The sequence below is a fragment of the Nilaparvata lugens genome, chromosome 2, assembly GCF_014356525.2.
Source record: "Nilaparvata lugens isolate BPH chromosome 2, ASM1435652v1, whole genome shotgun sequence".
Taxonomy (NCBI): Eukaryota; Metazoa; Arthropoda; class Insecta; order Hemiptera; family Delphacidae; genus Nilaparvata; species Nilaparvata lugens.
The window spans coordinates 28,363,429-28,390,135 of NC_052505.1; the positions used below are offsets into that span (position 1 = coordinate 28,363,429).

At 34.5% G+C, this 26,707-nt stretch overlaps 1 protein-coding gene across 1 annotated transcript in view; it reads right to left on the reverse strand.

The window, feature by feature from the left end:
- LOC111048124 (indole-3-acetaldehyde oxidase) overlaps positions 1–26,707 on the reverse strand; it is a 171,343-nt gene that overhangs the window by 1,609 nt on the left and 143,027 nt on the right. Inside the window, exons 16-20 of the mRNA XM_039420956.1 lie at positions 19,739–19,949; positions 19,143–19,323; positions 4,512–4,695; positions 3,613–3,811; positions 744–934 (exon numbers count right to left, since the gene is read on the reverse strand). Coding sequence (XP_039276890.1) covers positions 744–934; positions 3,613–3,811; positions 4,512–4,695; positions 19,143–19,323; positions 19,739–19,949 — 966 coding nt within the window. The remainder of the gene's footprint in view (positions 1–743; positions 935–3,612; positions 3,812–4,511; positions 4,696–19,142; positions 19,324–19,738; positions 19,950–26,707) is intronic.

A 26,707-nucleotide genomic window follows, 5' to 3' on the forward strand; every position in this document is an offset into this window, starting at 1 on the left:
AGGAAATTTATCAAGCTCTATTTTTGTTTGGTTGGTCATATCGATGAAACGCATTGTTCCCAAGATGCAAATCACTGTAAACAAGAAATGAAAAGCTGCAGCTTTTAAACCACTAACATCCCTCCACACTAGGGGTAGGAATAAAGTCTTTTGATATGTTCACCACCTAACTAGTCAATTGATCTATTGTTGCAAAAGTGAAGATTTCACACTCATCAATAAAACTGATGCAAAGGTCTTAGAGAAATGTTCAAGATATTATATTATTCATGAAATTGAATAGAATTTAATGTTTCTATGCTGTTTTCCATCACGAACTGCTTACTATTAAATCACTTTATTATTTTAAATAAAACGATGATAGGGTTTGATAATAATTGCAGGACATTTCAGGTCTGTTTCCCCCCTCTTCCTTCCCAGTCGATCTCTTTTATCTCATCGAAGAGGGATGGCTGCTCTCATCCCCACTTCACCGTCATCAGTTGTTGTAACGTCGTCGTCTGATAATACGAAACTCCTGAGCTGAGCATTCAAAAATGTAACCCGCTAAAAACATTAATTGTTCTTGATTACTCGGACCTCCATTAACTTTTATATTTCGTAAACCCTTCAATAACGTTAACCCTCTTATCAGGGATAATATATATTGTATTTTCACTGAGTATTTGTACCTTCACTGATATATGGAATCCGCCTCTATTGTATTACTATGAGTCGATTATAAAAAACTGTATTTGACTCACGTTGTTGAAAGCTTCAACAGCTGCCATTCGTTGGTCGTAGTTGGATGACACTTTGAGTGCATCGACAATGGTTGAAGCAGGTGAAGGCAGCTGAGGGAAATTCTCCAATCTCACAGCCAGAGCATCCTTTTTCGTCACACTTGCTATATGCTCCATTATGTGCTCCACCATTGCCACGGCCTCGGTCGAACCTGCAGGTCAAACATTACATTATGAGTAATTCAATCAGTAATATAATTTAGTTTCTTATGGTTGCAACAGATAGATGGATAAATGCCTCATTTTCAAACATTAAAACATTACAAGTAGTGATGTGGGTGAAGTGATGCTCCTTCAAGATATGGGGAGGCTTGAAAATATAGAAGGTGATGCGCTGAAGGTTGATTCACCTGGAGGCTTTTGAAGGTGCGGTGAGATAATACCATGTATGATATAGATGGCCCTGAGAGTGAATAAGTGATTAATTTAGATATTATTATTTGAAATTGATGAACAAGGGTGGGTTCCTGTCTGTCAGAGTTTAGATTGATTCAATGGATAAATTGTAATGAGGTTTCTGTTTCATAAAATTAGAATCAAAACAAAGTCGAGTGGCAAAGGTAGCGGAGCGGGAAAGGTAGCTGAGAGTGTTGGAAAATAATGCATGCAAGTGGGTCAAAACATAGTGGAGCGGAGAAGGTAGAGGGCAGCGGAGAAGGTAGAAGGTACCTTTAAAAGATCACAGAGCTCTGTTGTTTGCTGATGACACATCGCTTATCTTTAACAATTATTTATTAGATAGTCTAGAAATAAATGCTTTTACTGGAGTACAGTCAATTGTCCAATTCTTGAAGCAAAGGCAATCAACAATAAATAGTAAGAAATGTCAATTCCTACAATTCAAGAGTGAATATAATTCAGTAGAGGATAGAGAAATAAATGTGTTTGTAGAGGAAAATGAATTAGACCAAGAAGAGAAAGTAGCATTCTTGGGAATTTTATTGGACAGGAAATTAACATGGCATCCTTACATTGAGAGGATATGTAATAAGATATCATCTGGGGTATTTGTCCTGCGGCAGCTTGCTAGGCTGAATGATAAAAAACTACTGTTAACTGCTTACCATGGACTTATACTATCTCATATTAGGTATGCTATTTTAGTATGGGGTAATTCATCTCAACAAAATATGGACAGTGTGTTTAAGACTCAAAAGAAGGCACTCAGATGTATAGAGAAAGTGAATAGGTTAGACTCTTGTAGGCCTTTATTTAAAAAGCTTGGTCTATTAACTGTGCCATCTTTGTATGTATTTGAAGTTGTAATGCATGTGAAAACGAGTGGTGTGATCCAGAATTCAGATGTTCATGAGTATAATACGCGAAACAGAGCAGATTATCATATAATGGGTCACAATAGTAGGTTATGTAATATTACATTTTTTCTCGATTGGAATCGAATCTTCAATTCGAGATCTATAATACTTTATAGTAAATATCAGAGTAATCGATATACGGACAACTTTTTGACTGAGAATTTATCGTAAGTGATTGTGTTGCATGTTCCATGGTGTCACCGAGGCTGAGTTGACAGAATTAACAGATAAATGGATTATTTAAATAGAGATGATATATAAAAATTTAAAATAATAGTTTCAAAAAAAAAGTTTTATTGAGAACAAATATAAAATGTGAATTCTAAACTGTAATTTATAAATTTTTGGTGACGTGTCCATGACGTAGACACTGATTTTGAGATGTGGTTTTTGTTCTGACGAAGAGGCTTCTTTCTTCTCTAAAAATGATGGCTGGCTGTGTGTGTTCTAATTTTGTGCTCTCTGAATATTTTTCTGTTTAAGTGAATTTATTAATGTTTCAAATTGAGTTTTGAACAGTTTATAGTGTTCTATTTTGTCTATAATTAATTGATTTGTGTGTCTACAAGCCTATAGCCATTGTTTTCCAACTATATAAGTGGATAAGTATTTAGCTCGTAATGATTATAGATGCTTAAGCGTGTAAGATATTGTTCTTTGTGTATTTGTGTAGTATATTGCCAAAATTCTTCTGAAGATTATAAGTTGATTTGCTCTGAAAACTGGATTTCTCATTCATAGGCGATAGATCCATTCATAGTTTATCAAGAATCTATTACGTTGGAGCCGATAACTTTCATTAGGTTAATAGGTGAAAAATGCTATCCAACCGAATTAGGAGAAATTGGTAGCACAGCAGTTATTTGAACAAAAACCAGATTATATTGGTAGGAAATTTTATAACAAGCTACCTCAAATCTTGAAAAGTAATGATTTGAAGATTTTCAAAAAACAAATGAAAAAATATTTAGTTGATAGAGCTTTTTATAGTGTACAAGAATTCCTTTCAAACCTAAACTAGGTTGAACTACTTAGTGTTAGAATTATTATGTAATAACATGACTTGTCTTATACTCCATGACTGGAGTCTTTAGGATGTAATCTAAAAAAAAAAAAAAAAGAGGGCAGCGGAGAAGTTAGAGGGTAGCGGAGAAGGTAGCTGGGAGTGATGCAAGAATTCAAATGCCCCAGATTTCAACTTTAACTTCGGCGACTATCATACAAACATGTGCGTGTTGAGGTGTGTACAGACTTTGCGCCATGAATACGCCCATTTCGCTTTCATCAGCTGGTGCTACAGCTACACTTATTATAACTGTATCTTTCTGTTTCTGTGCGTGCAAGCGAAATGCGCATGTTCGTTTGCAACAAAAATGTACCTCCATTTACCTTCAAATGTACCTCTTGTCAGTACAGACAAGAATCAACCTCAAGTTATACAAACTCCACTTCAATCAATCTATTTAAATTCCTAAGAGTAGTTATGACTGTATATCCGACGTATGGTAACCCACCTGGTCCCCTGCACCAAGTACAGGGCGCTTTGTCAGTTTTGACGCTATGCCCGATGAGAGTCCACGTGCTGGAGTCATAGACGCTGGCAAAGTGCAGCACAGTTGCAGCCACTGTTACGAACTCATTGGTCAGTGCTCCAAACTCTTCAAACACTTTCGCCTCCAGTTTCTGAATTTTTCCATTGTCATCGACTTCTACCTATGAAAAGTAAACAACATAATAAGAATCGGTTAATCAAAAAACCTTTATGTAATATTTTTTGTCAAATTTGGTTAGTGGTCTTATCTAGTATATAGTATAGTATATAATATAATAGTGGTATATCTAGTATATTATGATTCTTCATAAATTCATCGATTCCCTTTAGAAAGAGCAAAAGTAAGTGCCTCCTTTACCCAAGTATCCTTGTCCTTTACCAACTGTCGGATTCTCACATAATCAGTATCAGGGTCAGTGAAACTATAAATCCCATGAGTCACCTATTCCCGCTCAGCCTGGGTGAGAGACTATGAATGAGTAAATGATATTACTCGTATTATGGGGAAAATATTCTCACCATACGACACACGTTCACTGATATTTATGTGGGAGTCATTTCCTTTATAGAACTTCCCGAGAATGGTGTCCCTTTTATATTGGAAAATTTTATAACAAGTCCTACTGAATTCGTTCTCTCCATTGAATTAATTTAAATCAATAAACATTCAAAAATTGGGAAACTTGAAGTTTCGAATGGTTTCTAAAATTACTGATTCTGTATGGATTAAAAAGAGAATTTTCGATCATTTAAGGAACGGCATGTGTTGATGGAAGATGAAGAAGTAGAAAACCTCCAACGAAGAACAAGAATGATGAGGAAGAGGAGGAGGAGGAGGAGTTGTTATCAGGAAAATGTTACCTGATAGTCTACAAGTGCCGGATTTCGTTTGCCAACCATTCGCATGTTGGTCTCCAGTGGCAGTACAAGCCGGACTGGCCGTTGGCTGACATGGGCGCCCAGGGCGCAGATCGCCGCAATTTGGGGCGACCGAGTCAGTTTCGCGCCATAGCCGCCACCTATCCGCTTCACCACCACGTTGATCCTTGCACAAACAAATTCAGTTACAATTTATTTGAACAGCAATAACAGAATTCATAGGAGCATACTCACTAATAATAATAATACTCACTAATAATAATACATCTTCCGAATCTCCTCCATCTTCCTCCATTTTTCTTCTCCTTCATCTTCCTGGCAAAATGTAACCGCTAGTACTTGAATGAAGAAATTGAGCGTTTAGGAAAAAGTGGATTATAATAGTTATTTGTATATCTAGAGTGAAAAGTACAACTTTTTCTCCCTGTGGGAAAAGTTTGAAGCCCGAGGCGAAGCCGAGGGCAACAATTTTCCTGAGGGAGAAAAAGTATTTTTCGCTCATGATGTACACAACATTTTTCCTCCATCTACATTTTTTTATAGAAACTGCAAATAAAATCATTTTAATAATTTACGTATTGGTGACAATGTTTCCTAACAACATAACCTACAATCTAAAACCTAAAAACCGGTCGGCAGATTTGCACTGCTGATTGCGCTATCTATCGACAAAAGTTGTAACAATTATATCAGCTGAGCGGCTACCAAAAATGGCTGACTCCAGATCACGCGTTTCAGATTTGAATTGCAGTTTGCAGATCAAAAATATTTGTTGGCTGGTATTTTGAATAGAATAAAATATTTTAAAAATTGTAAGAATTTGTATTGTCTACTAATATTAAGAATATAATATCATACAAACATATATTTCATGAGTTGATCAAATTTCTTGTTGTGGCATTGAATTCAGTTGACTCAATGACTGACACCTCTATTACGCTTTCTCATCTGAGCTTAGACCTTCTAACCTATTACAATGTGAGTTTTTGATATAGAGATGCTTCCCATGTTATTAAAATGGAGTCACTTTTCCTCCCTAGGGAGTTTTTCTGTTTTTTACTACCGAGAGCGAAAAAGTGACACTTTAGTATTATGTTTCAGGGAGTAAAGTAAGTACTTTAGACAGTAGGTGGAGGAAAATATTATTTTTTCATGTCTCAAAATCTCAGATGCTTGCCTCTTAGATGCATCTTTTTTTCGAGGTCTTGTATAATCTATGCTCTTTGCAAAAAATACACAAGCATTAAAAATTTGTTCATAACATACAGCAGAATGCACTGTTAAAATTGATGAAGATATCAAGCGTTTAGGAAAAAGTGAACCATGAATATTCTTTTCCTATCTTTTAAAATATCATATGCTTGGCTCTGAGTTCCATATATTATCTTTGTTTCCAAGGTCTAGAATATGTTCTATGTTATTTTTGGAAACTGCGTCATGCGTTGTTTAGGGATGTTCCCAGTTATCAAACTGGGAGAGTGACTTATTCTGCTGATTAGCTAAGACTTCCTTAATCGTAGCCCTATACCATTTGTTTCCAGAAATCGTTTGTATTTCGTAGCCATATTTTCTATAATAATTGGCGTGCTACCAATTTCTCCTAATTCGGTTGGATAGCATTGTCTCACCTATTAACCTAAGGAAATTTATCGGCTCCAACGTAATAGATTCTTGATAAATTATGAATGGATCTATCGCCTATGAATGAGAAATCCAATTTTCAGAGCAAATGAACTTATAATCTTCAGATGAATTTTGGCAAAATATAACACAAATACACAAAGAACAATATCTTACAAGCCTAAGCATCTAGTCACTACGAGCTAATTACTTATCCAGTTTATATAGTTGAAAAACAGTGGCTATTGGCTTGTATACACAATGTAACATATTTAAATCTGGGTAGATGAAAAGCCCTAACAGAAATAGTAATAGGTCTAAAAATAAAGTAATTGGCTAATATCGCCAAGCAGATAATAATCAAGATAAGATAGCATCAGCTTGTTCTGGCTAAATGGTACAAGAACTTAAAAAGGATTTGAAGGAAGTTTATTACTCATAAATAGATTATTTATAAAATATTTGAAGATTGAGGTTATGTAGAAGTATTCACGGATCGGTGACCTAGAGATCGATCAAACCGAAGAACGTAGAATCTGACCAAAACCCCTTGGCAGAGCTTTATTGCATTCGGATGGTGTGCAATGTGAAAAAACACCCGTCCACGTGGCTAATTATTAGTTAGCATGGAATTAATATTAATATATATAATATTAACTAGCATGCAAAGAGCATAAATAAAAAACCAAATAAAAATAATTTAATGTATTCAGGAAATAAGAGTTACCAGGCGCATGAATACCTAATAAAATTTGCATGCACCAATAGTAAAACAGCAGTTAATAGGCGGCAACTGTAGGCCGATTCAAAAATATTTATATATATTTATATAATTGTAGTAGATTTCGTGTAAAAATTTGTGTAATCTATGTTATCAATATGGCTCGAATGCAAAGAAATTATTAATCATATAATCTAAGCAATATTTTGGCATTTTTTGTAAGATCTATTTGAATTTAATGGCGGAGGATTGAGATATTTAAATTTTATGCTAATTTGAAAGTCGGAAAGAGAATCTGTAAAACTTGAGAAGGAAGAACCAGCACTCGCCAGCCAGATGCCACCATAAGAGGACCCCAAATATTTTAGAGCGAAGTACCTTATTAATAATTTTGTAAAAATTAAAGTTAAAGTAAATTATTAAATTTCTTAAAAGACTTCGTGATGCTATTGTGAAGCAGAAGTCATTTTTCATTTTATTAAATTTATAACCCCTGGAGGAGACGATTCCGGCTACCATATTCCCGGACCACATGGAGTTGGATCGACATCGGCGGCTTACAAGAAGATTTTCGACACGTGAGTGATTAAATTTGAATTTAGTGATGGGCGCCCTAGTGCTTCGAATAATCTGATGATCAAAGCTAGCTCGCCGAAAGGGTTATTATAAATTGAGAAATTAATAAGAGTAATACTTGCGCAAGTAAAAATTAGTATTAAAGGTATTTAATTGAAAGAAAAATATATAGATCAATATTTTAGAAATTTCTATTTAATCAAAGAAGTACGAAATCTAGGCTATTAAAACATATGCATATAATATTTAATTTTTTGCAATACAATTTGCGATAATTTATCATAGTTCTAATTCACTAGATGAATGGCTCTACCTATTCCGTCAGGTGCCGAATCTTGCACCCTGAGATGAAAATATATTCGATACAAATAAATCTACTAAATACTAGAGATTTTAATATATAAATATATATTTGGATTATTAGTGGCTAATTTATCAAGCTGATCTTAGAGCACATATTTTTGATTGAATTATCCAAGCCGACAAGTATTAGCAAGTACATGTCACAGCTACATGCAAAAGAATGCATATGATTTCAAGATAAAGGCACATGGTAATGATTCGTGCCACAAATCTAGAATATAAAGTTTAGCCTGTGATATTTTTATTGATTTCAAATATTGTTCTATTTTTATATTATATTTTTTATCGCTCTATATATATTTTTTGCCTCGATTGATCTTTGCATTATTTGTGTAATATATGTGTGAAATTTTCATGGTGTGCAATTTATTTTTTATTCCTCAACACTATAGTATAAGTATCATTTTATATATATATTTATTATTTATTGAATTACAAGAGTTATAGGAGAAGCCCATATCTAGGCCTATCAAGATTTTTTAAGACTGAATACTATTAGAAAACCACGACCTAATTATATTAAATCTCATGCTTTACCGACTGATGCCAAGCAGGAGGCTAATCGTTATTTAAATATAAAGAATAACGTGACACAAAGACATGTCGCCCAACGTGATAGGCCACGGATACGACACAAAGACATGTCGTACCAACGTGGGACTGATGATGAGAGCCAAGCTCATTGAATAATTATTTGAAATTAGGTCAATAACCATATTGAAAATTATAGATAACTTATACGAGTTGTGAGGAAAACTGGCGAAGGAAAATTTGTATTACTTTTTGGGGAATCAATAGCTTTAAATAAAGAGAAATTATATGTTTTAAAGAAAATTTTTTATTATTGTTTGTAAAAAAGAAAATATATTTTATAGAGAGAGCTATTATATTTTATGGGCCTAAACTGCTAGTAAGAAATCAATGAATAGTATTATTATATTATAAGAGCTTAAGTAATAAATAGGTTACCTGGCTTGTAATGTCCATAGGCCTATCCTCATTTGTGTCCTTATTAATGCCTTGTTGGCCAAAACTTTCACTTTTTTAACAAACACTTGACACTTAATCCATTTTTAAAATATGAGTCTCTTTTCGTCCACGCAAAGTAAGGTAGCAGACACACTGCAGACGGCGATAGTAGCGGAGATCGACGCTGAGGGGGGCGCGATGGAGTCCAACGCCCAGATCTCTTCAATCACCGCCAAGAATCCTGTGAACAGTAATAAACCGTTAAATGTCTCCCAAGAAGCAATAAGAAGGGTTATAGTAGAGGGGATGATCAAGTCATTTTCTAATAGTTTAGAAAAAACAATGACCAGGGCAATGAAGGACTTGAAGGCGGAAATGAAGGAAATGCGGGAATCATTGAAGGATACATCGGTAAGAACGGGTAAGCAAACTGCGGACACAATATCAGCATCTACCGCTGAAAATCAAGAACTAATTACAACCGATTTAACAGCAAAAATAGATACTGTCACTTGTGAGTTAAACGAAAGAATAGATAACCTACCAGCACAAAACACTTCACAAATTCATGAAATAGCTACAAACAGGAACAATAGTCAACTTATTTCCATAAATAAACAACAGAATAGTAAATCTACACAAATAGCTCACCTAAATTCTGATATAAATCAAAACAAAGTACAACTTAATTCATTGGAGACAGCCGTTGGAGAACAGCAATTATTTTCATCTGAATTAAATGCCGAAGTAGTAGATAATGAAACAGAAGCTTCTAGTCATTGGAAACAGGCCCAAGAGAAGTTGGTACAACTTGAAAGTCAAATACATCAATTTCCGCACGAGAATATAGAGCCTATTCCCATAGCAACGTTTGATTCACTACACAGTTTCAATGAATTAGGCCGTTTTGACAATACAGACCGCTATCTCCAACCTAAAGAATTTATAGATCAGATAAAACTAGTTCAATCATTAACACCCACCTCTTGGAATTTTTGGCGTCTTCGTTTGACTAGTTTATTGATTGGCGAACCCCTGATGTTCTTTCGGAGTAGAGTCCATGAATTTACATCATTGGATGAGTTTGTAGCTGTCTTCCTGGAACAGTATTGGAGCAGAAGTAAACAGTTGGACGTGCTAGCGGACATTATATCATGCGATTTCAACCCTAACTTAGACGGTGCATGTACCACTTTCGTCACTGCCCTACAGTTTAAAAATTCTCAATTGAGCGAGCCCATTAATGAATCGGCATTAGCAAGTATTATTTTAAAAAAGCTACCGTATCAAGTTAGAATGGCACTCGCCACACAACCCATTACTGATTGTAAGCAGCTGATAAATCATTTATATGGCATACAGTCTGTGATGGCAATGTCAAACCACCGTTCAGACCAGAGATATACACAAAATCAACATAACTCGAAAAGTAATCAGTATACCAGCCAAAACTATGAATCAGTACCATATGATTGCTCACGATCTACCCCTCAATTTAAACGCCGCTATAATCATAATCAAAATAACAGCTGGAATAATAGAAGTTTTCAGAATCGTCAAACAAACCATTATCCACAGCAAACCTATGAAAGAAATTATTATTATGGCCATGATCGATTTAACACAAATAATGATTACACTCAGAATAATTATAATAGAAATTACAAACCGCCACCTCATCAAATAAGTACAAACTACACATTAGAGCATGCGTCCAGATCAAATCAACAAAAAACCCAGAACCCAGCACCCAATGACCCGCCACCAGATATACAGAAAACTACAGCTAATAAACCAGGACTATATGATACCCCCGATATAACACCTACAAGCTCGCGCATCAAGAGACCGCCACCGCACCCGCGCATCATTTGACCCCACAGCAGACCAAGGACCCGGACCAAGGGGACGACACCAGAGAGGACGGCATGCAGGAGAAAAGAGGCATGCATCATAAGGCCCGGAGACGGAGGCGCCCGAGGACACCCGACCGGCATCAGGACGAGGAGGACAGCATACGGGACCGTAGGAGCATGCATCGTAAGGCCCGGAGGCGGAAGAAACGGAGGAACCGCGCGCGCCGATGGAAGCCACATGCACGCTTCAAGAGGCAAAGGAGGACATCGAACCGACACCGAGGAGAACAGACCACCGACGGCATGCATCCGCGGCACATACGCTTTAAAGGCTACAATCAGCGATGTGACCGGCAAAATGGATCGAATGAATGGGATAAAAACGGAGCTACTACTATGACTACTACAGATTCATGCGCGGACAATAAATTGGATTATTTGTGGGAACTAATTAAGAATGGAAAGTGTCTAAGAAGAGTGAGAGAAACAAGGAATTATATTAATAAAATGGAAGTACCTGACAATTATATGATAAGAGATTATACTATTAAAGAGAAAATAAATGTTTTGATATGGTGTGTAATGTTTGTAATAATGGCTGTGATATTAATAAAATACTGTGTTGTAGATATGATGGAAAATATTGTATTGTTATTATTAAATGAATCTATGATTGATAATTGGAAATTTAATATTATAAAAATGTTTATTGTTGTAAGCCTAATGAGTTATAATGAGCCGAGATTAAGAATATTAAATGAACATAAGAGGAAAGATGAGTTAAGAGTACAGATTGATTGGAAAAAGAATGGATTGAAAGGAACTACAATTAATGAATCAAGGAATTGTTTAAAACGATACACGAGATACAAAGGCTTTAAATTTATGATGAAAAAATTATCAATTAGGACTGCCTCAACAATCAACAACCGGACAACAGATAACCTAACGGCCTACAACAACATCTACAGATAGAATGCAAGAAGATGCAAGTAAATCACAACATTTCTACATGCAATGGCAAAGAATTTGAAATAAATATGATAAGAAGTCAAAGGAAAACAACACTATCAAGCCAATTACTAACCTTCCTTAATAAATTTAATATTGGTATAGGACCTCGTGGCAACAATCCAATGTTTTAATTCCTTCCAGCCGTTAGAAGCCTGCAATAAGGAAAAGAACAATTTTTAAATATGTAATTAAATTATATACATCAGATAAAAAAGGACACAAGCGGGGATAATAAAATTAAAATTTGTTAATTACCTTTTTAAGAGAAAAAATTGAGCAGTTAGGTTAGTTATGAAAGTCGATAGCAAATTCTGCTGTAACATGTAACACTCTGAATTGTAGAACAGCGAACAGCTGACCAAAGCCACCCAAATCAAATGAATGTAATATCTGTTGAACATATGTTTATAAAAAGAAGTACTGTACCCAAAGAGTTATTTATTATTGTTATTTATTATATTTATTAATGTCGATATATTTATTTATATGTTTTTATATTTATTACTTTTAATTATGCCACGTTTGTTACCTGAAAAGATTTAAAGTGAATACCAGTTACCAAAACCAAAGAGCCATTAGCAAAAGAAAGTATTGTACCTGATGTATAGAAAATTATTTATATTAAGACCTAAGAAATACTATAAGATATAAGCCCAGAAGTTTATGAATCGAAATTATTGTCTAAAAGGAATCATTTATGAGAATTATGAAATGTGTGTAGTTAAGTTGGCAGCCCTGCAAGCGGCGAATTCAAAAATTACTGTGTTGTAAATGGTGTCAGGAGGAGTACGTTTAGAAGTTTATATTTATGATATTTTTATGTGTGTTGAGGAGGAGAATTTGTTATTGTTTTTGATAAAGGTATAAAGGAGATGCAGCAAATATGACTGCGAAATGTGATAGAAGTAGGAGAGTATAATTTATAAATAAAGTATAGTGTATATCAATGTATTTGAAGGGTGGGTTTTCATTAAAAACATTGTGATTCTCAAATATTTTGAATTCAAACCCAGGGGCGCGTGTAACATATTTAAATCTGGGTAGATGAAAAGCCCTAACAGAAATAGTAATAGGTCTAAAAATAAAGTAATTGGCTAATATCGCCAAGCAGATAATAATCAAGATAAGATAGCATCAGCTTGTTCTGGCTAAATGGTACAAGAACTTAAAAAGGATTTGAAGGAAGTTTATTACTCATAAATAGATTATTTATAAAATATTTGAAGATTGAGGTTATGTAGAAGTATTCACGGATCGGTGACCTAGAGATCGATCAAACCGAAGAACGTAGAATCTGACCAAAACCCCTTGGCAGAGCTTTATTGCATTCGGATGGTGTGCAATGTGAAAAAACACCCGTCCACGTGGCTAATTATTAGTTAGCATGGAATTAATATTAATATATATAATATTAACTAGCATGCAAAGAGCATAAATAAAAAACCAAATAAAAATAATTTAATGTATTCAGGAATAAGAGTTACCAGGCGCATGAATACCTAATAAAATTTGCATGCACCAATAGTAAAACAGCAGTTAATAGGCGGCAACTGTAGGCCGATTCAAAAATATTTATATATATTATATAATTGTAGTAGATTTCGTGTAAAAATTTGTGTAATCTATGTTATCAATATAGCTCGAATGCAAAGAAATTATTAATCATATAATCTAAGCAATATCTTGGCATTTTTTGTAAGATCTATTTGAATTTAATGGCGGAGGATTGAGATATTTAAATTTTATGCTAATTTGAAAGTCGGAAAGAGATCTGTAAAACTTGAGAAGGAAGAACCAGCACTCGCCAGCCAGATGCCACCATAAGAGGACCCCAATATTTTAGAGCGAAGTACCTTATTAATAATTTTGTAAAAATTAAAGTTAAAGTAAATTATTAAATTTCTTAAAAGACTTCGTGATGCTATTGTGAAGCAGAAGTCATTTTTCATATTTATTAAATTTATAACCCCTTGGAGGAGACGATTCCGGCTACCATATTCCCGGACCACATGGAGTTGGATCGACATCGGCGGCTTACAAGAAGATTTTCGATACGTGAGTGATTAAATTTGAATTTAGTGATGGGCGCCCTAGTGCTTCGAATTAATCTGATGATCAAAGCTAGCTCGCCGAAAGGGTTATTATAAATTGAGAAATTAATAAGAGTAATACTTGCGCAAGTAAAAATTAGTATTAAAGGTATTTAATTGAAAGAAAAATATATAGATCAATATTTTTAGAAATTTCTATTTAATCAAAGAAGTACGAAATCTAGGCTATTAAAACATATGCATATAATATTTAATTTTTTGCAATACAATTTGCGATAATTTATCATAGTTCTAATTCACTAGATGAATGGCTCTACCTATTCCGTCAGGTGCCGAATCTTGCACCCTGAGATGAAAATTATATTCGATACAAATAAATCTACTAAATACTAGAGATTTTAATATATATATATATTTGGATTATTAGTGGCTAATTTATCAAGCTGATCTTAGAGCACATATTTTTGATTGAATTATCCAAGCCGACAAGTATTAGCAAGTACATGTCACAGCTACATGCAAAAGAATGCATATGATTTCAAGATAAAGGCACATGGTAATGATTCGTGCCACAAATCTAGAATATAAAGTTTAGCCTGTGATATTTTTATTGATTTCAAATATTGTTCTATTTTTTATATTATATTTTTTATCGCTCTATATATATTTTTTGCCTCGATTGATCTTTGCATTATTTGTGTAATATATGTGTGAAATTTTCATGGTGTGCAATTTATTTTTTATTCCTCAACACTATAGTATAAGTATCATTTTTATATATATATTTATTATTTATTGAATTACAAGAGTTATAGGAGAAGCCCATATCTAGGCCTATCAAGATTTTTTTTAAGACTGAATACTATTAGAAAAACCACGACCTAATTATATTAAATCTCATGCTTTACCGACTGATGCCAAGCAGGAGGCTAATCGTTATTTAAATATAAAGAATAACGTGACAACAAATAACAATATATAGACAAAATAGAACACTATAAACTGTTTAAAACTCAATTTATAACATTAATAAATTCACTTAAACAGAAAATTATTTAGAGAGCACAAAATTACAACAAGGAAGTATATTTAATAAAATATACTGAAAATGAGAAAATGGGACATAATTTGCTCTGAAAAACCTAATTACCTAATATGATACCTGACAAGAAAAATAGACATAATTAAAATATGTAATACATGATGAAAAAATATACCGCAAGCAAACAATTATTTACACTACAATGGATAGATTTTAGAAAAGTTAGGTTTATCAACAATTTAAAGATTAGGAAAAAAAGCTACTATTTTAACTTCCAAAATTATTTCAGAAGAATACAAATTTAAATGACTATGGACAAGATTGGTTAAGATATGCATCATAGAAGAATTTTACTGAACATTACACAAAGACAGGAAAGAATCGAAATTTGAAAAGATTAAGGGCCAAGAAAAATAGGCTACAGGAAAGAAAAAAGACACAATTATGGACTCTTACCATACACTGCGTAGCAATTATGCTATTCTGAATCCCGGCATAACACAGGATTCCTAATCATTGTGTGCTGGGGAATACCCTTTCATCATGTGATTCACTGTCATCAATCAATTTAAAAGCAGCCCATTTCAATAAGTGTTTTATAAGTAACAATATAAGGGAATGTTGAATTATGTGGATCCTGTTAGAAAACTGGAAGTACTATTTCATAGTTACCATATTAGTACTACCATAGTACTAATCATAATATGGTACCAACTGGTATGGTAGATACTTTAGGTACTACCATATTGTATCAGTTGAGTATAGGCGAAAACATCTTATTATTCACAATCTTTTGATTAACTCTTTGTGGAATACTTTCTTTTATTATCAACTCATTCATAGATTATTAGGTACTTTTCTATCTACTGTGAAATCCTTCAAGGCCTTCTACATAGATTACAGAAGGTTTTTCATTTTCTTTTTTTCCTTTCCCATTTGTAAATATCGGGGGACCGAGCTTTGCTCTGGAGTGTAGAAGCATAGAAAATTTGTAACGAAAGATTGAATTTATAGTTTATATTTTTTTTCAGTCGTACAATTATTTTTACTGTTAATGAGGAGGCACAACACGCCTATGCCCAAAACTGTCCCTTTTCAAATCTATACTACAGTCAAAATCAAAATCTAGGTTAAGCTACTATCATTCATCAAAATAACAACTATTCACACTTCAAAAAACAAACACATCATCAATTACAAATAGATATGCTATGAATTCGATTTAGAATGATATACTATGTTTGCTACAATATTTGCTAATATATTAGGGATATTCACCATGTTGTTTTAGCCAGCTAAAGTGCTATTTGATTGATAACTCTGGATTGTAAACGCCCCATCTAAAAAAACCATCTGCTATTAGCTAACTGCAGTAGCGATCCAAGCGGATAATTTGTGTAACTTGAAGTAAGTTTGAAAAAGTAAGAACAGAAGTTGGCTGAAAATTCGACTTATGCAGTCTCTGGTGGTTAAAATATGAACTGCATCAGTGTTTCTCATTTCTGTGTTTACAATGGCCAAGATAGAACAGTAGTGAATGAAACTGATTTTAAACACATAAAATGTGATTTTTGAATGTGAGACTCTACTTTTGGAAAAAGAAAAACCTTTTAGATTTCTCCAAAACAAGATGGCTGACACCAAATAAGGGCTATCAATGCTAAATATAGTACAACTTTGATTCTGTTTTGTTTTTAAAATAATGGTGATCTACACTAATTTCAATTTTATTTTGTAATATAATTTTTGTAACTTAATTTTTGATTGCAACCAAAAATTTGATAAATTTATCCATTCCATAAATATTTATGGCAAATATTTGGCACTATAGTTTATCGAGATTTATGAATTCAATAAGTTTATGGAGCATTCTAGAAATGCATTTCTCATGTTTATCGATTCAATAAAGTTATTGAATGGATAAACAGTTAATGGAACGACTGAGAAACCGGGAATTATAATAATAAAATTAATTATGGGCCAAGGCCAAGAGTTGCCCGGGTTGTCCAACCTAAGGAAATATGGGGTCGCCTGATAAACACAGTACCTACAATGAACACAATGCGTGTGATCCTCTCCTACAAGAATAGGTCAGCCACCAACGTAATGCTTCACATAACAAGTTCGATCAACTGTCTATGTATACTGACTATTATTATTATATAGTATCTTAAGTCACAAGAACGAGAAGAGGCCTTTTGCAGGCGAGAATGATGTTTCTAGTCAAGGCGTTAGCCAAGACTAGAATTTCATTTGAGCACTGCAAAAGACATTCACGTCCAAGTAACTTACACTATTTTTTGTCATAATAATCTAGGAAAGAATAATTGGGAAACAGAAAACATTACCTGCTTGTGCTGACATTACTACGTGCATTCTATAAAATTTATAATAAATAACCTAGTTTACAAGTTTCGAATCAGGAATTTCTTGTTGTAGTTGACAAAACTTCCACCTGGAGCGCTAAAAGGCGGTCTTCTTAACAGTTTTGCCGTTCCTAATTCGGAACTATAGTGAGGTCCACGTTATAATGACAGTATTTGTTCAACTTTGGTTTTGCTATCCTTGTCTATCATTCGACAAAGCCGGTGGTACTATCCCTTTCTAGGTCCACAATGATGCCAATTATGTTTTTACAGTGTAGAAATATAATTAATTAATGCAGAGAATCGGCATCGCTATTCTCCTCTCTTCAACCACTGCCATTATAACGTGGACCTCACTATAGGAAACATACTCGACTGTAAAGAAAACATATGATTTTATTACAGTATAGTATGCTGTAATGAGAATCATATGTTATTTGTTCTACAATCAGCTGTTTACCGGCTTGATTTCATGGATGTAAAACAGCTGAAATTGGATGACTATGAAAAAAATATTATTATTTTAATTAGTATCATATAGATAGTAGGGTTCGACTGATAGGTAGGAAGAATTAAATTCCCTCAACACACCTATGATAGTATGATAGTATACTGCAGTACAACTAGCACAGGAGGGGTAAAAGGGAATCAAGATACACTGAAGGAGGAGGATGTGGAAATGTTTGAGAAAGATAGAAATCGGATGAGAAAAATATGGAGATTGTGGAGGAATAGAATCGATGGTGGAGAAGAAGGCGATAGATGAGGGGGCGAATATTGAAAGAGGAGGAGAGAAGGATGAGTAATAGAAATAGGACACTTCCTTGGGTATTGAATCACTGGGTTGGATGTAAATTTATACCTTAGGCCAACCTGATTAATGATCTCAATTGATTCATTTATTGATCTTGTTTATTCATTTCTAAAGGGATCCTTGATAGTATTGGTTATATATTGCAGTACAGTGCAGGTATGTTTCCCTCCTCTTCCTTCCTTGTCATACTCTCTCTCTCTCTCTCCTCAGTTGTTGTCAGGTCGGATAGTACACAGCTCATGTCATGTAGCTGAGCATTCAAAACGGTAAAACCGCTGGAATCATTATGAATATGTTCATAATTACTCGGTCATTATTAAGTGGCCAAATAAATTATATTCAAATCGTCTATCCAAATCATAATTTCACTTGTGCACTTGATAATGGCCGAAACCGGTCTTAAAACAAATTTTATAAGCGCAAGTAATTCTATAAGAAAATAATTGACCGAGCGAAGTGAGGTCAAGATTCAAGTCGACGGTTTGGCATTTCTCTTAATGTTTAAATGTTTATATGTTGCGCATTAACGGCGAAACGCGGTAATAGATTCTCATGAAATTTGACAGGTATGTTCCTTTTTTAATTGCGCGTCGACGTATATACAAGGTTTTTGGAAATTTTGCATTTCAAGGATAATATAAGAGGAAAAGGAGCCTCCTTCATACGCCAATATTAAAAATCAGACTATAGAATTATTCATCATAAATCAGCTGACAAGTGATTACACAGATGTGTGGAGAAGCCAGTCTATTGCTGTATTTCCATAAGGTCTATAGTGTCAATCAGGTACTTGTGGATGAGAATACTGCGTGAGGTCTACTGTTCACAGAACTACTAGTAATAATTGTAACTCACATGTTCTCTTTAATACTCACATGTTCTCTATAGGCCCCAGCCCCACCTCTAATATAAAAGGCCCCAGCCTACGATATTGCAAAAATAGCAAATCGTAGCAAAAATGTTTAAAAAAAAAACCAGGTGATCTTTTTCACCTATCATGTGTTAGATTCTAGGCCTGCACTGCGGCGTTGCAATATCGTAGGTAGGCCGGGGCCTTGTATTAGAGGTGGCTATGGCTATTGTCTATCCAATTCTTAATTTCATTTGTGCACTTGATAATGGCATAATGACCGAAACCGGTCTTCAAAGAAATTTTATAAGCGCAAGTAATTTTATAAGAAAATAATAATATTGTAACCCAAGAATTATTTTGTAACTGACATGTTCTCCTTGACATTCAATGCACCAGCAACAGCCCACAGAGTAGTTGTGACGTTCTGTGTGGCTGAGTACACATTCAACCCTTCATCGGAGGGCACACACACACAGCACTGTGTCTCCATCGTGTAGTGGTACTGGTCCTCCACCATGTACCGGCCCGTGATTTGGTGTTTCACGTTGTCTGAAAGTCATTTCAAAACTTCGAAATTAATCGATTTCAATCAGTCATCTTATCAAATATCCTATTTTGCATATTCATACACTTATAAATTAGTTTTTAAATATCAAAATTTAAAATTTTTAGTTTAGTCATTAGTTTTAAAGTGGAAATTGAAGTTCTTGAAGTGAAAAGTGAAATTAATTTTTGAAACTTTTATTTGTAAAAATTTGGGAGAAGACAGTTTCGATCCCAATCATATTATATATTATAATTATGATTTGTGATTGTCAATGGAATAAATGAATATTAAAATGACACATTTACATCTTTATAACCAAAATACAGTTTCTCAAGTCTTATATTTCTCATATTTGTACACTTATGGAACCCCCACTTTTACATCTTCGCAATGAAAATATAGTTTTACTTCACCTACCTTTTTTGTCAGTAGCGTCAATTCGCATTATTTCAGCGATTCGATCATCCATGTGGTTATCAACAACTTGAGTCAGTTGCAGAACTGGTTTCCTGACGACCTGGTATTGCACGTTGACCATTTCAGCGGCCTGCAACGCCACAACTTGAGACTCCGCCAAAATCACACCCAAAGCTTGTCCATAGAACAGGATCTTCTTGCTTGCAAATATCTGGAAACATTCACAAATATTATAATCACGAATACTAGATTGGATTGGCCCTCTGCTCAAAGCGCTGCTTGCTTTGATACAACTCTTTATAAATATAACTATTGTATTTAAATATAACTTTAAGTGAAAAAACACTCACATTCTTTGGTGTGGCGACGACCGTTTCGTGCTGGTAATGCACATTCTCAAGCCCAAACACCCTTTATAAATAGGTAACGCGATTTTTACATTTTTCAATTATTACAAGTAACATACATTATTATATTGTATTGTTTCGTTTTTTGAAATGAATATAAATTTTTAATTTGTAATATTAGTCTTTTTATGAGCATAAGTAGTTAGAAATGTGGCTAATGACTTTTGGCTATATTATTATGACTGCATATGGCGATGTTTAAATGAGAAATATTTCTTTGTATTCTTACATTGTTATAATTTTGAGCTATAGCATTTGATAAATAATTTAAATAATAACTTGTTTTGTTTTTTCTTGTATTATTGTACTGTTGTTCATGAGAAACAATAAATTCTATTCTATTTCATAGTTTTGGTAAGAGTAGCAAAATGAATCAATTACTTGATAGGGACTTCATAGAATTTTGTATATTTGATTTCTTTAGAACCAGTATTGATATACTTACTTTCTTTAGCTTCATACGATGAAGAAAGCATATTCAAACAATAACCTCTCTTGATTCCTATTATAAGAAGTAATGATCGCTTCTTCTTTCATTTACAGCCGCTGGGCTGGTTGGCAGCAACTTTCCATGCCTCTCTGTCATCCGCCATCCTTTTTAGGTCTCTGCAGCTGGCACATCTCAGATCCTTCTTCAGTTCTATGTACTCCAGTCTTGGCCTTCCTTGCCCATTCCTTCCTCCAGTCATTCCCTACATTATTCTTTTTCACGACGTTGTCTAGTTTTTCTAAAGTTCGCTAACCAGCTTTTAATTTATTTATAATAGGCTTACAATCTTCCATTTTTCAATCATATTGTTCTATCTCTTGAAGCCTTTCTCTAGAAATTCATATTCTATCATTATATCATATTTTTTATTTTTTCATGTAATTTTTTATATTATATCCTGATTATTATTATACATTTCATATTATATTTCTGAGGGCTACCCAAAAGTATTTCAATTTCAGTTTATTTCCAAAAAACATAATACACGAATATGAAATACAATATACAACATATTTCGGAATCCCCCTACTAGACTATCCATCTGTGTGTAGGGGGGGGGATATGTATAAAGTGTATAAAGTGTTCTTATATGTATAAGTGTTCCACTTTATACATATAAGCTTAATCTGCTCATAGAAGTAAATAATAGAGAATACACTTATATTGTAGATGTATTATTAATATTTTGATTATAAAATAGATAATACATTGTGCTCATGTATATTTGAGAATAAGTACTATGTAGGAATAAGTATACTTAATACATTGATTGATTAATAGAATAAATAAAGAAGAAAAAACAATATTTCATTGAAAACCGCAGTGACAGGGATTCCAGAAATTCTCAGAAGAGAGAATGAAAAAGAATAATAAATTAGAAAGGCAAAACAATCAAACCGGTTATATCAATGATAAAATAAATAGCAATCAATTGTCTGGAAACCTTGAAGTCGTGTTGGTCACCAAGCATAACGAGATTGGAGTAGTTCTTCTGAAGCTTCCTAACCAATCTATGGTACAGTCACCTGTCCACCCTCTTCCAAAACACTACCAAACTAAACGCCTCTGCTTCCCTAATAATTACCCCTGGCACATTTCTGTACAAGATATGGGCCAGGTATGAAGGATTTGTCAATTCGGAGCCGTGAGTCAGCTGAGGTATCTCAAACCTGTAATTGGATCTGTGGCGAGTTGAGTAGCTATGGTTAACTGTTTCTCCCAGAAGTTCCGTTTTGTATTTTTTGATGTGGATCAACAAAGATTTGATAAAAAGCTGTCTAACATTCAGAACGGGAAATTCGATAAACAATTGTATTGTTGGGTATCTGAAATCTCTCTTTAAAATTATTTTTATAATTGATCTTTGGGTGACTGCAAGAGGCTCAATGACTGAGGAGGAAGCCCCTCCCCAAGCTAGAATTCCATATATAGTATTATAGATTGGACAAAGGCAAAGTAAACTTCTTTGCACTGATCCACACTCAGAACATTACTCAGCTCTGAAAATGCGTGAAGCAGCTTTCTGAGCCTATTCTTAGCACACTGGACATGTTGTACCCAACTCATCTTGGAATCCAAGACAACGCCCAGATATTTGTAATGATCAACGCGCTCAATCATACTACAATTACATCCAGCAGACCTGGGATTATTACAAGAATGCATCGTTAGTGTTAGTGAGCCTGGATCAGCTTGATTACTTGTAACTATTGGCATAAACTTCGTTTTTTCCACATTTACTGTAAGGCTATTGTGATCAAACCAGTTCTTTATTTTTGACAAATCAATTGAAGCACTCATGTAGGCCTCCTCCCAAGTGCTCCCAGTAGACACTAGTGCTGTGTCATCAGCAAACAGATACAACTCACCTTCAACTACTAATTTTGACAGATTGTTGATATAGATTAGGAATAGCAGTGGCCCATGGGTGCTTCCCTGGACCATCCCATACACAACATTCTCTTTATCACTATTTTCACCATTTATGCATACTGATTGCTGTCGATTGTGGAAGTAGCTCTTAAACCATCAGAGAGTGATATTTTTTATCCCCAATGATTCAAGTTTTTTATTAGAATTCTCCTGTCAACTGTATCAAAGGCTTTTGCCAAGTCCAAAAAGGTAATCAGCACTTTTCTTCTTGATTTAATACTACTTGAGATTTAAGATAGCCCTAGACATGTTGAAAAGAGTAGGTATCGGATGTATATTTGGACTTTTGAAAACTATACTGTGAGTTGGAGATGAGATTGTACTCGTTTAAATACTTAGTCAGTTGTATTTTTATACACTTTTCGATTATTTTAGATAATGTTGCCAACAAAGAAATAGGTCTGTAATTGGAGAATATGCCTTTAGGGCCTGATTTATAAATAGGTAGGTATTACTCTGGCTGTTTTGAGAGCGCAAGGAAAGTGTCCAACCAGAATGCTTAAATTGACTATATGTAGGATAGGATGTATTAATATGTTAATATTGTTTTTAATCACTCTAGTAGGGATTCCATCACAACCTGGAGCTGATCGCCCTTTCAAACTCTTGACCACCTCCTCCAATTCCTGCCTCAAGACCGCGGTTGCAGCTGAAATTCAGAGTCTACAGCATGTTCAACATCTCTCACTACTGGTGCATCCTGGGTTATTATAGAATTTGCTAGGTTTGTTCCAACTGTAGCAAAATATTGAATAAATTGGTTGGCAATTTCTTTAGTTTTCTGAGAGTTAATGACTTCACCAGGGCGGGAGAATGCACTAACGGAGAATGATTTACTATATTGTCAATACAACCTGAGATTTCGTTTATAACCGACCAAAATTTTCTAGGGTTACCAGTCGCTTCTTCAACTTTGTTTTTGTAATAGTTATACTTGGCACAAACTCTGCGGCACTCAAAATATCGATATAACGCTCCTCAATAGAGCCAGGGGCAACATTCAACGTGTCGCAATTGAAATCACCTGACTGAACTCGGACGACTCCTGGCGATTGTTCATTGCAATATACGTTTAACGCGTTTACGAATGTAGTTAGATTAGTGCTGGGGCTGCGGTAGACAGCCAGAATTTCGCATGCCGCCTCCGCCCAGGTGAAGGTGAGGGAGAGACAGGTGGCCAGACCGCCCAGTACTAGTTCATTGCAAGTGACTGGAAGTCCTTCATCGATGTAGACCACCAACCCATCGCTCTGGTTCAGACTATTTAATGATCTAAAAGAATGGTAACCTGAAATGTTAATTTGATGGCTGTCGTCATTAATAAGCCATGCCTCAGTTAATATTATGCAGTTAAACTTATGCCCAAATCCCTGTAATACTGTTAAAAATTCGTCAAAGTTACGTCTATAATTACGTATGTTCTGATAAATGACCGAGAAGCCCATGCCACTGCCGTTTCCTATAGAATGTATATTACTAAATTTACCATGAAAGTCAAATATATCAGCACACTCTGTGCATCTAATTAGAGATAAATCAATTTCATTAGACGATTCTCTTCTTCAACTTTGTTTTTGTAATAGTTATACTTGGCTCGCTTGATTGTTGAATGTAGCATATTTCTATATTGAGTAAAGTCATTCCTAAGGAGATACGGTAGTTAAATGGTTGTCTATTGAGTTTTTTCTGAGTTTATCACGATGTCGAATAGAATTTACAGTCCAGCAGTTATCCATGGTTTGAGTTGAGTATTTCTAGATGAAACTTTTACTTCATGTGATTTTTCGGCAATTATGTTTTGTACCAATTCAATGAAAATATCTGTTGCATTGTCAACGTTGTTTTGTTCAATGACTCTACTATTCCAATTGTGACTAGAAAGTGTGTTCCTCACCTTTTTCCAGTCTGTTTTGATAATGACTCTATCTGTATTAGGCGGCTTATGAGTTTTTGTCGATAATATATTCAATCAAATAGCATAGTGATCGGTAACCGAGGACTGCAGAATAACAGAAGATGCATTGAAGAAACGCGGAAGCTTGACAAAAAAGTGGTCAATACAGGTGCCGCTGGCCGGCCGTGTAATTTTGTCAATACAGGGCACAAACTCTGCGTCACTCAAAATATCGATATAACGCTCCTCAACAGAGCCAAGGGCAACATTCAACGTGTCGCAATTGAAATCACCTGACAGAACTCGGACGACTCCTGGCGATTGTTCATTGCAATATACGTTTAACGCGTTTACGAATGTAGTTAGATTAGTGCTGGGGCTGCGGTAGACAGCCAGAATTTCGCATGCCGCCCCCGCCCAGGTGAAGGTGAGGGAGAGACAGGTGGCCAGACCGCCCAGTACTAGTTCATTGCAAGTGACTGGAAGTCCTTCATCGATGTAGACCACCAACCCATCGCTCTGGTTCAGACTATTGAATGATCTAAAAGAATGGTAACCTGAAATGTTAATTTGATGGCTGTCGTCGTTAATAAGCCATGCCTCAGTTAATATTATGCAGTTAAACTTATGCCCTAATCCCTGTGGTACTGTTAAAAATTCGTCTAAGTTACGTCAATAACTACGTATGTTCTGATGAATGACCGAGAAGCCCATGCCACTGCCGTTTCCTATAGAATCTATATTACTAAATTTACCATGAAAGTCAAATATATCAGCACACTCTGTGCATCTTATTAGAGATAAATCAAGTTCATTAGACGATTCTCTTATCATCCACCTCCTAGTGCCTTATGATCAGCCTCCCAACGTGACAGTTGTCGTTACTTATAGTAATTATTATAGTAAAAATATAACTATTTCGTTTCACTACTTTTACATGTTAAAGCAGGAGAGGAAGAAAAGCGTTATACTACTATTTTCATGTTTTTCTTTTAGATGACAATAGCCCATATATGAAAAGAGAATATTATGTTGAACAAAATAGAGTGAAGGCTTGATTAGGTCAGCGGTCTGATAAAATAAAACCCAAGCCCAGATTGCAAACTTGACTCGGAAGCAATTTCAAGGTGCAATGCAAGATGCATTGCACCAACAAAGACTATGTTCAACTATGTTTACCTATTCATAACAACATAAACATAATTTCAGCTATGTCCTATGTTAAATAAACAAATTTACAATGCATAAGTTTAAGACAAGTTTGGTATTATATATGTGTGGAATAGAAAGAAAGAAAAACATATATATGTATATCAGAAACTAATGACATTTACGATATTATTCATGGTTATTAATTCAATCCATTTGTGGAATTTGAACCTACAATATTGGTGAAACACAGTAAGCTTATTAATCTTAATTGAGCTGTGGAAGCACCAGTGAAGATAGAAAGAGAGAGCTACTTTCTGGGTAGCACCAGTAAGTGCTTACATTGCTATGCTATTCATTCATTCATTCACACAACGATCTGATATTTGCATCCTAACTAAGCGTTTTATAATCAAGTTCAAGTCACCAACTATATAACAGCAGTGTGAGAGCGTTCAACTGCAGGCTACATATGGATATATATATATATATATATATATATATATATAAGCTGCATATGCTGTATTTGTATTATTGAAGCTTAATAGGTTGTTTAATATTGCCTACTAGGTCCAGAATTACTTTGAGTAACTCTACTGTTGGAACGTGGGAAACTATTCATGAGAGATTGATATAAATATTGTATCTGTCTGCCATAGATAGTTGGCGCTACACTTCTTAATGATATTATAGAGGAATATCGACACTGATGGAATTTCTATGACCAATAATTGTGTGAGTATTGTTTGAATATTACGAACATTGGAAGGTCCCTTATAATATAGATAGATAGATAGCCTGATAGATAGATAGATAGATATAGGCTGCCTTTATTTTGAGATCATAATATCGTATATTTTAGTAAATTCAAGTTCGGAAAAAGAAACCTCGTCTAGTTCCATATCTTCTCCAATCTACGATTCTCAGATTGCCGCTATTTAGTAGTCGCAACAACTAAGTAGAAACAATTTATTCAAAAGTAGCTTTTCTATATTATGTACTTATAGTGAAGCCTAATAACTGGACGATTCACTGCTATTTTGTTATAAAAAATGTCATATAGTTGAAGATATTAAGAAGATTATAGATATTAGAAT